Raw genomic sequence first — 15,743 nt, 5'->3', positions numbered from 1 at the left:
TCTGGGCCCTCCTCCGTGTGGGTTGCAGGAGTTGACCCTGACAGCTCTGGACACCTCTCTTCGCCTTCCCTTTTCTTCCACTAGTCTGTGCATCTTGATCTTCAGTTCGCTGGCGTATTCTCTTATTAATCCTTCTATCACTCCCTTTATGATCTGCTCTCTCCTCTTGGTTTCCTCACCCACAACATCATCTGACGAATCCTCTGTTTTTGTATCTCCATTGATTCCTTTCTTTTTGGCCTTCCAGAAGGCTTGGTGCATATTGGCACCAATGACATAGGTAGACAAGGTGAGGAGGTCCTGAAGAGAGATTTTAGAGAGCTAGGTAGAAAACTGAGAAATAGGACCTTCAAGGTAGTATTCTGTGGATTGTTGCCTGTGCCACGTGCCTGGGAGGGTAAGAATAGGATGATTCGGCCGAGGAACTGGGGCATGGGGCAGGGGTACAGATTTATGGATCATTGGGATCTGTTCTGGGGAAGGTATGACCTATATAAAAGGGACAGGTTATGCCTGAACCCAAAGGGGTCCAAATCCTTGTGGGCAGATTTGTTCAGGTGAGTTTAAACTAATTTGGCAGTGGGATAGGAACCGGAGTGATAGTTGGTTTACAAACAGAGGCAATGTGTAATGAGACTCCTGGCAAGGAGAGGCTGATGAGGGCAAAATTACAGTCAACAAGATGAGTTGCAATATAATGGCAGACAAAATCGAAAAGATCAAATAGAGGACTAAAGGTGTTATATTTCAATGTGCGCAGTATATGGAATAAGGTCAATCAACTTGTAGCACAGTTACAGATTGGCAAATATGATGTTGTAGGCATCACTGATGTTGTGGACAGAGCTAAGGCACTGCAAGGGTGAAAAGATCCTGCTGGGAGTTACTGTATATACAGACCCCCAAACGGTAGTAAGGATGTGGTCTACAGTCGCAATGGGAGATAGAAAATGCATGCCAAAAAGGCAATGTTACAATAGTCATGCAACACACATAAAAGTTGCTGGTGAATGCAGCAGGCCAGGCAGCATCTCTAGGAAGAGGTACAGTCGACGTTTCAGGCCGAGACCCTTCGTCAGGGCTAACTGAAGGAAGAGTGAGTAAGGGATTTGAAAGTTGGAGGGGGAGGGGGAGATCCAAAATGATAGGAGGAGACAGGAGGGAGAGGGATGGAGCCAAGAGCTGGACAGGTGATTGGCAAAAGGGGATACGAGAGGATCATGGGACAGGAGGTCCGGGAAGAAAGACAAGGAGGTGGGGAGGGGGACCCAGAGGATGGGCAAGGGGTATATTCAGAGGGACAGAGGGAGAAAAAGGAGAGTGAGAGAAAGAATGTGTGTATAAAAATAAATAACGGATGGGGTACAGGGGGGAGGTGGGGCATTAGCGGAAGTTAGAGAAGTCGATGTTCATGCCATCAGGTTGGAGGCTACCCAGATGGAATATAAGGTGTTGTTCCTCCAACCTGAGTGTGGCTTCATCTTTACAGTAGAGGAGGCCGTGGATAGACATGTCAGAATGGGAATGGGACGTGGAATTAAAATGTGTGGCCACTGGGAGATCCTGCTTTCTCTGGCGGACAGAGCGTAGGTGTTCAGCAAAGCGGTCTCCCAGTCTGCGTCGGGTCTCGCCAATATATAAAAGGCCACATCGGGAGCACCGAACGCAGTATATCACCCCAGCCGACTCGCAGGTGAAGTGTTGCCTCACCTGGAAGGACTGTTTGGATCTCCCAGTGACCACACGTTTTAATTCCACGTCCCATTCCCATTCTGACATGTCTATCCACGGCCTCCTCTAATGTAAAGATGAAGCCACACTCAGGTTGGAGGAACAACACCTTATATTCCGTCTGGGTAGCCTCCAACCTGATGGCATGAACATCAACTTCTCTAACTTCTGCTAATGCCCCACCTCCCCCTCGTACCCCATCTGTTACTTATTTTTATACACATATTCTTTCTCTCACTCTCCTTTTTCTCCCTCTGTCCCTCTGAATATACCCCTTGCCCATCCTCTGGGTCCCCTCCCCCACCTCCTTGTCTTTCTTCCCGGACCTCCTGACCCATGATCTTCTCGTATCCCTTTTGCCTATCACCTGTCCAGCTCTTGGCTCCATCCCTCCCCCTCCTGTCTTCTCCTATCATTTTGGATCTCCCCCTCCCCCTCCAACTTTCAAATCCCTTACTCACTCTTCCTTCAGTTAGTCCTGACGAAGGGTCTCGGCCTGAAACGTCGACTGCACCTCTTCCTAGAGATGCTGCTTGGCCTGCTGTGTTCACCAGCAACTTTTATGTGCGTTGCTTGAATTTCCAGCATCTGCAGAATTCCTGTTGTTTGTGTTACAATAGTCATGGTGGATTTCAATATACAGGTAGATTGGGAAAATCAAGTTGGTATGGGATTCCAAGAGGGGAATTTACAGAACGCCCACAAGATGACTTTTTAGAGCAGTTCATGGTTGAGCCCACTAGGGGATCAGCTATTCTGGATTGAGTGTTATGCAATGAACTGGAATTGATTAGAGAGCTTAATGTCAAAGATCCCTTAGGGGTAAGTGATCATAATATGATTGAATCCACCCTGAAATTTGAGAAGGAGGAGCTAAAGTCAGATGTAATGGTATTACAGTGTAGTAAAAGGAATTACAGAGGCATGAGAGAGGAGTTGGCCAGAATTGAATGGAAAAGAATACTGGCAGGGATGACGGCAGAGCAGCAATGGCTGGAATTTCTATAAGCAATTTTGAAGGCACAGGATATATACGTCACAAAGAGGAAGAAGTATTCAAAAGGCAATATGACACAACCATGGCTAACAAGGGAAGTCAAGGCCAACATAAAAGCCAACGAGAAGGCATATTGTAGACCAAAAATTAGAGGGAACTTAAAGGATTGGGACATTTTTAAATACCAACAAAAGGCACCTAAGCAAGTAATTAAGAAGGTAAAGATGGAATATTAAAGTAAGCTTGCCATTAGTATGAAAGAGGATACCAAAAATTTCTTCAGATACATAAAGTGGAAATGAGAGGTGAAGTGGATATCAGACCACTGGAAAACAATGCTGGGGAGGTAGTAATAGGGGACAAGGAAACGGCAGACAAACTGAATAACTATTTTACATTAGTCTTCACTGTGGAAGTTCCAGGTGTCAGGGGTCATGAAGTGTGTGACATTACCATTTGCAGAGAGAAGGTTGTGGGAAACAAAGGTCTGAAGGTAGATAAGTCACCCAGATGAGATGGTGTACACCCCAGGGTTCTGAAACAGGTGGCTGAAGAGATCATGGAGGCATTAGTGATGACCTTTCAAGAATCACTAGATTCTAGAATGATTCTGGAAGACTGGAAAATTGCAAATGTCACCCCACTCTTCAAGTAGGGAGGGACACAGAAGAAAGGAAATTAGAGGCCAGTTAGGCTTACCTCAGTGGTTGGGAAGATGTTGGAGTCAATTGTTGTGCTTTTGATGTACCTGGAGACACATGATAAAATAGTCTGTAGTCAGTATGATTTCCTCAAGGGAAAATGTTGCCTGAGAAATCTGTTGCACCGAGATGCAACACTGAGCATCATAGGAAGTCATTCCTGCCTGTGGCTATCAAACTTTACAACTCCTTCCTTGGAGGGTCAGACACCCTGAGCCAGTAGGCTGGTCCTGGACTTATTTCCATCTGGCATAATTTACATATTATTATTTAATTACTTATGGTTTTATATTGCTATATTTACACTCTATTCTTGGTTGGTGCAACTGTAACGAAACTCAATTTCCCTCGGGATCAATAAAGTATGTCTGTCTGTCTTTGAAGAAATAACAAGCTGTGTAGACAAAGGAGAATCAGTTGATACCGTGTACATGGATTTTCAGGCTTTTGACAAGGTGCAATGTATGAGGCTGCTTTAGCTACAAGCCTGTGATACTACAGGAAAGTTTCTAGCATGAATAAAGCCGACTGGCAGGAGGCAAAGAGAGAGAACAAAAGGAGCCTTTTCTGGTTGGCTGCCAGTGACTAGTGGTGTTCCACAGGGGTCTGTGTTGGGACCGATTCTTTTTACGTTATATATCAATGATTTGGATGATGGAATTGATGGTTTTGTTGCAAAGTTTTCAGACGATACGAAGATAAGTGGAGGAGCAGGTAGTTTTGAAGGAATAGACTACAGAAGGATTTAGACATAATTAGGAGATGGGCAAAGAAGTGGCAGATGGAATACAGTGTTCGGAAGTGTGTGGTCATGTACTTTGGTACAAGAAATGAAAGAGTTGACTGTTTTCTAAGTGGAGAGAAAATACAAAAATCTGAGGTGCAAAGGGATTTGGGAATCCTTGTGCAAGATTCCCTAAAGATTAATTTGCTGATTGAATCTGTGATGAGGAAGGAAAATGTGATGTTAGCATTCATTTCAAGAGGTCTAGAATATGTTCGTTCTTTTTAAATTTTTTTTATTGAATAAGTATACAAAAAGGTAAGCCATATAGGCACTAATACACTGTTAGAATATAATAAAATTACAGGGAATATTAATACAGAAAAAAAGTGATACAAACAATGTAATTTAAACATAACATACTAAGGTAACATAATAGTATACTAATTTATATATATATAAATAGAGAAAAGGAAAAAAAACCCCAAAAAAACCCACCGTGCAACTAAACTAAAAGCAAAGCAAAGCAATGGGCTAACTTGGAACCAAATAGAGTTAAAGAACTTAAAATCACGTCCTCAAACCTGACCTCCATTAACAACAGTAAAAAAAACAAGAAGGGTATATAAATATGGAGCAAAAAAGAGAAGAAAAAAAAATTACATTAAATGAAAATATTGAATAAAAGATCTCCAGGTCTGTTCAAATTTAAGTGAGGAATCATAAAGATTGCTTCTAATTTTCTCCAAATTCAAGCATAGTATCGTCTGAGAAAACCAAAAAAAGGTGGTTGGAGCGTTAAGCTCTTTCCAATGTTGTAAGATACATCTTTTCGCCATTAAAGTAAGAAATGCAATCATTCTAAGGGCAGAAGGAGAAAGATTACTGGAAATTTTAGGTAGTCCAAAGATAGCAGTAATAGGGTGAGGAGAGATATCTATATTCAATACCTTTGAGATAATATTAAAAATGTCTCTCCAAAAAGTTTCCAGAGTAGGACAAGACCAAAACATATGAGTTAAAGAGGCTATCTGCCCCGGACATCTATCACAAAAAGGATTAATATGAGAATAAAAGCGAGCTAATTTATCTTTGGACATATGTGCTCTATGAACAACTTTAAATTGAATTAGGGAATGTTTAGCACAGATAGAGGAAGTAATGACTAATTGTAAAATCTGCCCCTAGTCATCCACGGAAATGATAGACCCCAATTCCTGTTCCCAATCTACCCTAATCTTATCAAATGGATCCTTCCTAAGTTTCATAATAATATTATAAATCATAGCCGATGCACCTTTCTGACATGGATTAAGGTTAATTATAGTATCTAAAATGTATGTAGGAGGAAGCATTGGAAAAGAAAAAAGTATAGTACTTAGGAAATTTCTAACTTGTAGATATCTAAAAAGATGTATTCTTGATAAATTATATTTATTAGATAATTGTTCAAAAGACATAAGGGAACCATCTAAAAATAAATCCAAAAACCGTGAAATACCCTTAGTCTTCCAAATTTGAAAAGCACGATCCGTAAAAGAGGGAGGAAAAAATATGTTACCTAAAATAGGAATCGCTAACCCAAATTGGTTAAGATCGAAAAATTTTCTAAATTGGAACCAAATACGTAAGGTATATTTAACTTTCGGGTTAGATACCTGTTTGAGGCGTCTCAAATCAAAAGGAAGAGAGGAACCTAAAATAGAGCCAAGTGTATAGCCCTGAACAGATTGTAATTCCATTGCTACCCATTTAGGAATGGATAGTATATCCTGGTCAAGTAACCAAAATTTCATATGTCGAATATTAATTGCCCAATAATAGAATCTAAAGTTAGGTAATGCTAAACCTCCATCCCTGTTAGCTTTCTGTAAATGTATTTTACCCAGTCTCGGGTTTTTATTTTGCCAAATAAATGAAGATATTTTTGAGTCAACTTTATCAAAAAATGATTTTGGAACAAAAATCGGTAATGCCTGAAATATATATAGAAATTGTGGCAGAAAAAACATCTTAACTGCATTAATACGACCCATCAAAGTTAAATATAAAGGAAACCATTTAAATGAAAGTTGAATGATATGGTCAATTAAGGGTAAAAAGTTAATCTTAAGTAAATCTTTGTATTTACAAGTAATTTTAATCCCAAGATATGAAAAATAATTATTAATCAACTTAAACAGAAAGTTATGATATAAGGGAAGTTGTTTATTAATCGGGAAAAGTTCACTCTTACTAAGATTTAATTTATAACCTGAAAAGAGACTAAATTGTGCTAATAACTCTAAAACAGCAGGGATGGATTTTTGAGGATTAGAAATATATAAAAGTAAGTCATCAGCATAGAGTGATATTTTATGGGACTTTAAGCCCCGAGTTATCCCAGTAATATTTGGAGATTCTCGAATGGCAATTGCAAGAGGTTCTAATGCAATATCAAATAATAAAGGACTAAGAGGACAACCTTGTCGAGTACCTCGAAAAAGAGGGAAAAAAGGTGAGCTTAGAGAGTTAGTACGGACCGAGGCCACAGGAGAATGATATAACAGTTTGATCCAGGATATAAATTTCGAGCTAAAATTAAACATTTCAAGCACCTTAAATAAGTAAGGCCATTCTACTCTATCAAAGGCTTTCTCAGCATCTAAAGAGATAACACACTCAGGAACATTTTGTGAGGGGGTATAAACAATATTTAACAGTGTGCGAATGTTATAAAAGGAGTAACGACCTTTAATAAAATCCGTTTGGTCTTCCGAAATAATAAAAGGAAGTACTTTTTCTAATCTGTTCGCTAATAACTTAGAAAAAGTTTTAAAGTCAACATTTAATAAAGATATTGGTCTATAAGATGCACATTGAGCAGGATCTTTATCCTTCTTTAATATTAAAGAGATTGACGCTCTATTGAAAGATTCGGGAAGTTTACCAAGATTTAATGAAGCCTCGAAAACCCTACAGAACCAAGGGATTAATGAAGGTGCAAAACATTTATAAAATTCTACGGTAAACCCATCAGGGCCAGGAGCTTTCCCCAGGTTCATAGAGGAAATAGCATTCTTAATCTCATCAGTAGTAATGGAAGTATCTAGCATAGAAGACATAGCCTGTGAAATCTCAGGGAAGTCTAGGTTATCTAAAAAATCATTCATATATTTAGAGTCTCGAGGAGACTCTGATTGATATAAAGAAGAATAAAAATCAAAGAAAGTAAGATTAATCCCCGCATGATCAAGTATCAGTCGATCATTTTGATTATAAATCTGATTAATTTGAGATTTAGCATAATTAGACTTCAATTGGTTAGCCAACAGTTTGCCAATTTTGTCACTGTGTACATAAAATTCACTTCTTGTTTTCTTTAATTGGTTTACAATTGAGGACGAAAGTAATAAACTATGTTCCATTTGAAGTTCAGTTCTTTGTTTATATAACTCCTCAGAGGGAGCTGTAACATATTTCTTATCAACTTCCTTAATCTTATCCACAATTGCCAACTCCTCCTGCTTCAGCTTCTTCCTCAAAGTAGCAGAATACGAGATAATCTGACCACGAATATAAGCTTTAAAAGTATCCCAAAGAATGTTCACAGAAATATCCTCTGTATAGTTGATTGTAAAAAAAAGATCAATCTGTTCATTCATGAAGTTAACAAAGTCCGAGTCCTGAAGCAACAGCGAATTAAAACGCCATTGTCTATTATTTTGTGTATTGGCCAGAATTTTAATAGAAAGCTTAAGTGGAGTATGATCCGAAATGGCTATAGAGTCATAATCACATTTAATCACTGAAGAAATAAGACGAGAGTCAATAAAGAAATAATCAATTCTTGAATAGGAATGGTGAACATGTGAAAAAAAAGAAAAATCTTTTTTCTGAGGATGCAGAAAACGCCAAATGTCCGTCGACCCAGAATCAGAGAGGAATGAGGTCTAGAATATGTTACATACCCCGTAACTGGGTTGCCAAACCAGCAGAAATGGACCACTCAGTTGGAGTCTGGATTACTGGAACTAGGAAAGTTTTATTAAAGAAATGAGCAACACAGTACTTTAATCACAAGGATAATAAATGCAACAGTTCAGTAACGATAAAACACACATGTACACAGAACTAGGATAAGAGGATCAATCAAGCTCTATCGCAGTCTAGGGGTAAATGACCAGTTTCAAGTGACGCAAAGTTCAGTCAATTGAGTTCAGTTCAGTTCGCAGTAATCACTGTTGTGCCGTTGGGCGGGGAAAAAGGAGAGAGAGCGAAAGCGAATGAATATTCAAAACGGATTCCACACAGACCTTCGATATTCCTCGCAGTTAGCTTTCGGGTGAGTCCTTGGTAATGTCTTCTGAGGTCACCGACTGTGACCCCTCCGTTCCAGATACGATCGTTCTTCCGCGGTGAACCCAGCACCCGGCAAGGGTGGACACACACACCAGGTTCCCGCCGATCCGTACCTTTCTACCCTGTGCTTCTCTGGCTGGTCCCACGACCAGACCTCCAACAACTCCCACCAACTAGTGGGGGGGGGGGGCACACCGCTTTCAGGGTCTCGTTACCTCGTGGAGTCGTGTGTATGGTGTCTTAGCGAACCTGCCTGTTTTTATCCCCCTGCTGGGGTATCGCCTGTCCATCACACTTCAAACAGTTCAGGGTTCAAAAGGAGCCGGTCTTGACAATACTCAGACCGGTGTCTCCTTCCGTTAAACTCCCTCGTCTCTTCATTAACATTTCCAAATGCTGCTCCATTGTCTTCCTTATCTCTCTCTCTCTCCTGAAGACAGGTGGCAGATCAACTGCTGATCCCACTGGTGCTAGCACAGGACAGTTAACATCTTAGTCTAGGTGTACTTTTGTAACCCTCTTTCGTCACAAATATAAAAGCAAGAATGTAATGTTGAGAGTTTATAAAGAACTGATGAGGCTTCACTTGGAGTATTGTGCGCAATTTTGGGTTCCTTATCTTAGAAAGGATGTGCTGAAACTGGAGAGAGTTCAAAGGAGGTTCACGAAAAATATTCCAGCTTGTCATATGAATAACATTTGATAGGTCTGGCCTGTATTCACTGGAATTCAGAAGAATGAGGGGTGACCTCATTGAAACCTATTGAATGGTGAAAGGCCTTGATATAGTGGATGTAGGGAGGGTGTTTCTTGTGGTGGGAGTGTCTTAGACCAGAGGAAGCAGCGTCAGAATGGAGGAGTGTCCTTTTAGGAGGGAGATTAGGAGGATTTTTTTTAACCAGAAAGTAGGGAATCCGTGGAATTCTTTGCCACAGGCTGCTACGGAGGCCAAGTCTTTATGTATATTTAAGGCAGAGGTTGAGAGATTTTTGATTGGTCAGGGAATGAACGGATACAGGGAGAAGGCAGGAGTTTGGGGCTGAGAGGAAAAGTGGATTAGACATGATGAAATAGTGGAACAGACTTAATGGGCCAAATGGCGTAATTCTGCTCCTATCTCTTAGGGTTTTACCGTCTTCCATTCATCCAGTTGGGCTTTGGTCTTTGCATCTAATTTTACAAGTAGCTTTTTGTCTCTCACTTGAAATTCATGCAATAATCTTAATACACACAAAGTAAGCAAACAACAGGAATTCTGCAGATGCTGGAAATTCAAGCAACACACATAAAAGTTGCTGGTGAACGCAGCAGGCCAGGCAGCATCTCTAGGAAGAGGTGCAGTCGACGTTTCAGGCCGAGACCCTTTGTCAGGACTAACTGAAGGAAGAGTGAGTAAGGGATTTGAAAGTTGGAGGGGGAGGGGGAGATCCAAAATGATAGGAGAAGACAGGAGGGGGAGGGATGGAGCCAAGAGCTGGGCAGGTGATTGGCAAAAGGGATACGAGAGGATCATGGGACAGGAGGTCCGGGAAGAAAGACAAGGGGGAGGGGGGACCCAGAGGATGGGCAAGGGGTATATTCAGAGGGACAGAGGGAGAATAAGGAGAGTGAGAGAAAGAATGTGTGTATAAAAATAAGTAACAGATGGGGTACGAGGGGGAGGTGGGGCATTAGCGGAAGTTAGAGAAGTCGATGTTCATGCCATCAGGTTGGAGGCTACCCAGACGGAATACAAGGTGTTGTTCCTCCAACCTGAGTGTGGCTTCATCTTTACAGTAGAGTAGGCCGTGGATAGACATGTCAGAATGGGAATGGGATTGTGTGGCTACTGGGAGATCCTGCTTTCTCTGGCGGACAGAGCGTAGGTGTTCAGCAAAGCGGTCTCCCAGTCTGCGTCGGGTCTCACCAATATATAAAAGGCCACATTGGGAGCACCGGACGCAGTATATCACCCCAGCCGACTCTGATTCTTTATATTCATAAAAGCTGAATGCCTACCACTTTCCTGAAGCTCCTTGAACTCTCTTCCAGCTTAAAACCAAGCTACATTTTGCAAGTAACTGCCTGATTAATATATCAGAAGCTTTCTCAAATATGTTGCCGACAAAAACCTTTGTAGTTGGACCAGTGCTTTCGTCAATTTCATGCTTCTTCTGAGCAGCATGATCCTTCCTTGGTCCAATGTGCTTTCTAACCAGTGTCCCAGAGGTTGACACCAGCACCTTTTTGCCCTCCGTTGGGCAACGTTTCACGGTGTACAGCATGGGAACAGATGTGGCATACAAATAGTAGATGGTTCTCCAATCAGGTTGTAGTTGTCTCAGCCAATCACGGCCTCACAATGCTCCTGTTTTTACCACACACAAGCCCAATGTGGCTTGTTGGTTATTGTTATTAATGTCTTTCCCGCAGGAGTTATATTTTCTCCAGTATAAGTTCTTAGTTGTATATTTGCAGGCTTCAGCTTAGTATCTTTGAAATGCCATTCAAACTCATTTTGTAAAATGACTGAAACAACTGAGCTGGTGTGCATTATACCCATTAAGCTCATCATTGAACTGACAATACTCAGAAAACTTCTTCACTTCCGCCACGTACATGGAACTGGACTCCCCTTCTTTTTGATCCCATTTATGAAACCTAAAGTATTCTGCAGTCACCAATAGTTTCAGTTCTAAATGTTCCTGCAGTACTTTCATAATAGAAGCAAAGCTCATTTCAACTGGTTTGGTTCGAACAGTTAAACTTTGAAGCAGACTGTATGCCTTTAAATCAAATGCACTCGGCAAAATTGGCACTCGCTTCTTATCAGCTATTCCATTTGCTTTAAAATATTGCTGAACTCATTCAATATACAAAATCCTGTTTTCTGTTGTGTAATGGAATGCATATATCTTTCCGACATAGCCTGCCATTTCTGCTTTTTTATGACTATTATCACCCAGTGATATTATCACTCACTGTTTACAAACCCATAAATTCTTCTGTTTCCTGCCTTTTTTTTAGCTCGATCATCTTTCCTTTTGCGATGTACACATGCTACTCTGAAGAATACAAACGTGCTGCATTTCTTTTTATCACGACTATTTCTCACTACGATTTTTTTTTTAAAGTCGAGCGTCTCACTGCGCCTCACCAGGTAGATAGTCATCTCAGGTTTGTTTTAGAAATACCCCGTTGCCATTGTTATGTTTTGTAATTTCAAAACATAAAAACTAATTGCCATAAAAAGACGGGAGTCCGAAATGATGGGAATCTTGGTTCATGTTTATTTCAAGCGAGGTGCACGGGTATCATGTGGTAGCATCACGATGTATGCAATCACTTATCACCCGTAATGAGTTTTTTAAATGTACAAGAATGTTTAATCAAACAATATATTTGCAATATTACTCAAGTACTACTGAAATATTAAATACACAAAGATATAGTATTGATTTGATCACATTTGACCTGCTTTACTTTATGATGTGACTTTATGATGGGTCAGTGAGGATGAGTGTTACTTTCATTTCATTAAATGTCAGATCTAATCCATGTGACTCTTCCTAGTGGTTCAGAGGTTTAGACAATGAATATCTAAATCACATTGACCAGGAATATTGTCTGTTTTAAACCTGGTTTGTATTCTTAGCTGGTATAAACAGGGATTAAACGTGACCTGGTAGGGATTGAGCTCGCTGTTTCTACTTCCAATTATTGTCCTGCAATTCCTGCTGATCACAGGATTTGCACATTAGAGGCTTAGTGGTTAGTTTCTCAAGGGTATCATAGCCGGGGGAGGTAGTTGGGGACAAGCTCCCACTACCTATTAAGTGCTCTCAATGACATGCGCCTCAAATAGCCTCTGACAACCAAGTCCAGCTCCTGGCTTTCACGTGTGGCTCAGCAAGCAAGCCCGGTGGAAAGGGTTCTATTGACAGGAGCAGGGATGAAGGCAGGTTACTGGATCTTAACAACCAAATACTTCAGGCAGATGGGGCTCATCAGCCATGGTTGGCAGCTCATCTAGGAGAAGGAAAACTCTAATCTCAAACCTCTTCTGCCTTGAAGCTATACCCACTCATGGGGAGGGTTTTGGGACTAAACCCCGAGGCAGTCCTAGATGAGTTCAACACTGACTGGCAACTCATGCAATGCCGCGGGTGCCAAATCATGTCGGTCTCTGCCATACCATTGGATTCATCAGATGCGTGGAGAGGGGGAGCCTCCTGCATAGCAACAGCTTGCTCTCCACATTGTACTGCCTTGGCTTGGCTTGCATACCACAAGGACAGGTGGGGCGCAACATCCCAGTCAAACCGGACCGACGAAAGGCCTAAGGGATTAACAGTTCCATTTATGGATGACCGATTGGGAAGCTAAGAGTCAAAGTTTAGAAACGTGAACTAAAAGCCCACCAGACCAGCAGAGAAATGTGTACAAATAATTAGATAATCAGGAATAAAATGATGGTGAAACTGATGAGTTTGAGTCTATTGTAATAACTGAACAAGCCACTCAGCTGAAAGACAATTAGTGATCAGCAGTAAACACCAGCAACACTCACATACTGTGAAAGGCTTTGATCTGTTAGGTGATCCCATGTTTTTGTTAAATAAAATCAAAATTAACAATATTTCAGAGAATATTGAGCTCTAATATAGGAAACCTGAAGAGATCAGAAACAATATGAACAGAGTTATAAATTACTGATTTTAAACCTTTTCTATTTTACTCCAGCACCTGAGATTCTGCGTGGTTGTACCTATGGGCCTGAGGTGGATATGTGGTCTGTCGGAGTCATTACCTACATCTTGTAAGTATGGCGACATATGCACCAGAATAACATTGTTGCTAAGAACTTGGGCTGAAGCCATTAATTTGCAATATGTTTTGTTCAATCTGTGGATGCCAAAACAGAAGTAACTCAAAGACGACCAGCCTTAGGGCCTGGGTTCATGCTGACACTAATTTGAACTGCTGGCATTGTCATACAGGCAGCTGAATTAATATGACGTTGATAAAATGCCTGCATAAATAGTGGAAACCTGCAGACAAAATCTGTCCCGGCAATTGCGAAAGTAAAGCAGCTTTATTTAAAAGCTATTTTTTGAAAAATGTGGAATTAGTTCATTCACTGTTTTAAATTCTATAAACATATCGATGCAGCTATAAAGAAAGCAAGACAGTGGCTATATTTCATTAGGAGTTTCAGGAGATTTGGTATGTCACCTAAAACACTCAAAATTTTCTACAGATTTACCGCGGAGAGTATCCTGACTGGCTATATCACTGTCTGGTATGGTGGGGGAGGAGGGTGGTGGTGGGGCTACTGCACGAGATCAAAGTAAGCTGGCAGATAGTTGTAAAGTTAGTCAGCTTCATCATGGGTACTAGCCTCTGTAGTATCCAAGACAACTTCAAAGAGCAGTGCCTCAAAAAGGCGACGTCTGTCATTAAGGACCCCCACCACGTGGGACATGCACTTTTCTCATTGTTACTATCAGAGAGGAGCTACAGAAGCCTGAAGACACACATTCAATGATTCAGGAACAGCTTCTTCCCCTCTGCCATGTGATTTCTAAATGGACATTGAACCCATGAACACAACCTCACCTTTTTTTTAATTTCTGTTTTTGCACTACTTATTTAATTTAACTATTTAATATATACTAACTGTAATTTAAAGATTTTTTCCATATTTATCCTGTATAGCAGCAATTCCCAAAGGGAGTGGTTACATGTCCTAAAGAGGCATTAGGGGAAATAGAAGTCATCAGGGTTGCGGGGGGGTGCTGTTCAAGATTCTTGGGAAAGGCAGTAAGCAGTACTGTAATTTCAGGCACAAGTCCTCAATGACCATTAGTAGAGCAATCACTTCCAAAAATAAGGATGAGGCTCTGAAACACAGGAAGAAGCATTGCTGTGCAGGCAGAGAATTAGAGCCAATCAGTGAACCTGCTGACCCTATGGATTCCTCTTGAGGTGACCAAAGCGACCTCGGCTTCATATGAGTGGTTAGGAACCATCTTTGGGGATTATGAGACCTTACATGATTGGTCAATCGCACTAACCGGAATAGTAAAAAGCAGCTTGCTGAACACCAGCTCTATCCCGACTAACATTCAGATTCCAAATTGAATCCTTGTCAACGTAACTTCTTGATGTTGTGATCGTCTTCATCTTCACCTCGCTGTTCCTCTGCGTGCCTCTGCTATTGTTCCATCCGTGACAACTCACTGCTGTCATCAACATCGGATAGGCATTCCCAGTTTGCGTTCATATTTTATTTTGATTTAGTCCCATAAATATGTACAGCGCAATCTCTATGAGTCTGAAGGCAGTGAAGCCTTGAATTCCAATCCTGCTGAGAAACAGAAACTACAGAAAGCACGTCAATACAATGTTACATACCTGGAGTATGGTTTTATTCTGTTTCTGTCAGATCAACGGCGCCCCATGTGTCTTGTTTTTAGTACTGTACTGTCTAATGAAGCCATGAAACCATCGAGATTGCAGGAACACTTCTGTAAAAGACACCCTGAAAAGGCTACTTACGGTATTACTCAGTTCCAGAAAATGAAAGGAGCATTTGAAAAGTGTTGCACACTTGAGTCATATGCCAAGAAAGCTAAAAATGACCTTGATAGTGGTCTCATTGCCTCTTATAACATTTACAATATGTTAGCAAAGTGTGGAAAATCTCATACAATTGGTGAAAGATTAATTATACCTGCTGTTCTCAAAATGGATACCAGTATTCCAAAATCAATTTTTCTGAGTAATAACTCAGCGTGTTGATGAAATGAGTGAAGACATTGAGTATCAACTATGCACAGAGCTACAAACTTTGGGATACAACTGGATGAGTCAACTGTGCAAGACAACAAGGCATTGCTAATGGCATGTGTACAGTTTATCAAAAATGAAAAACCTTATGAAGAGATTCTCTTATGTAAAAAGTTAAAAACAAATATCAACAGAGAATCAATCTGTGATGAGCTCAAAATGCATATTGAGGATCAAAGTATTCTGATTAGGAACATGATATCTTGTGCAACAGATGGAGCACTATATATGACAGGTCGCCATTCTGGTTTAGTGGCATTTATGAAAAAACAAATTCCAAGTCTGTTTGCAATTCATTGTATAATTCATTGTTAACATCTTGCTGCGAGAGACCTCAGCCAGTGACTTTTTTCAAGCATGACTCTTGTAATATCTGCAAAATTAAAGATCATCCTTTAAATAGCAGAATATTTCACCA

The 15,743-nt window shown here is 40.6% G+C and overlaps 1 protein-coding gene across 1 annotated transcript in view; it reads left to right on the top strand.

Annotated features, from left to right (window-relative positions):
• LOC140187998 (calcium/calmodulin-dependent protein kinase type IV-like) overlaps positions 1 to 15,743 on the top strand; it is a 148,884-nt gene that overhangs the window by 119,930 nt on the left and 13,211 nt on the right. The window contains exon 8 of the mRNA XM_072243866.1: positions 13,217 to 13,292. Within this exon, the coding sequence (XP_072099967.1) occupies positions 13,217 to 13,292 (76 nt within the window). The remainder of the gene's footprint in view (positions 1 to 13,216; positions 13,293 to 15,743) is intronic.

The sequence above is a fragment of the Mobula birostris genome, chromosome 26 (genome assembly GCF_030028105.1).
Source record: "Mobula birostris isolate sMobBir1 chromosome 26, sMobBir1.hap1, whole genome shotgun sequence".
NCBI classification, from domain to species: domain Eukaryota; kingdom Metazoa; phylum Chordata; class Chondrichthyes; order Myliobatiformes; family Myliobatidae; genus Mobula; species Mobula birostris.
The sequence above is the reverse complement of the archived record's forward strand: the minus strand, read 5'-3'. Positions and strand labels throughout refer to the sequence as shown.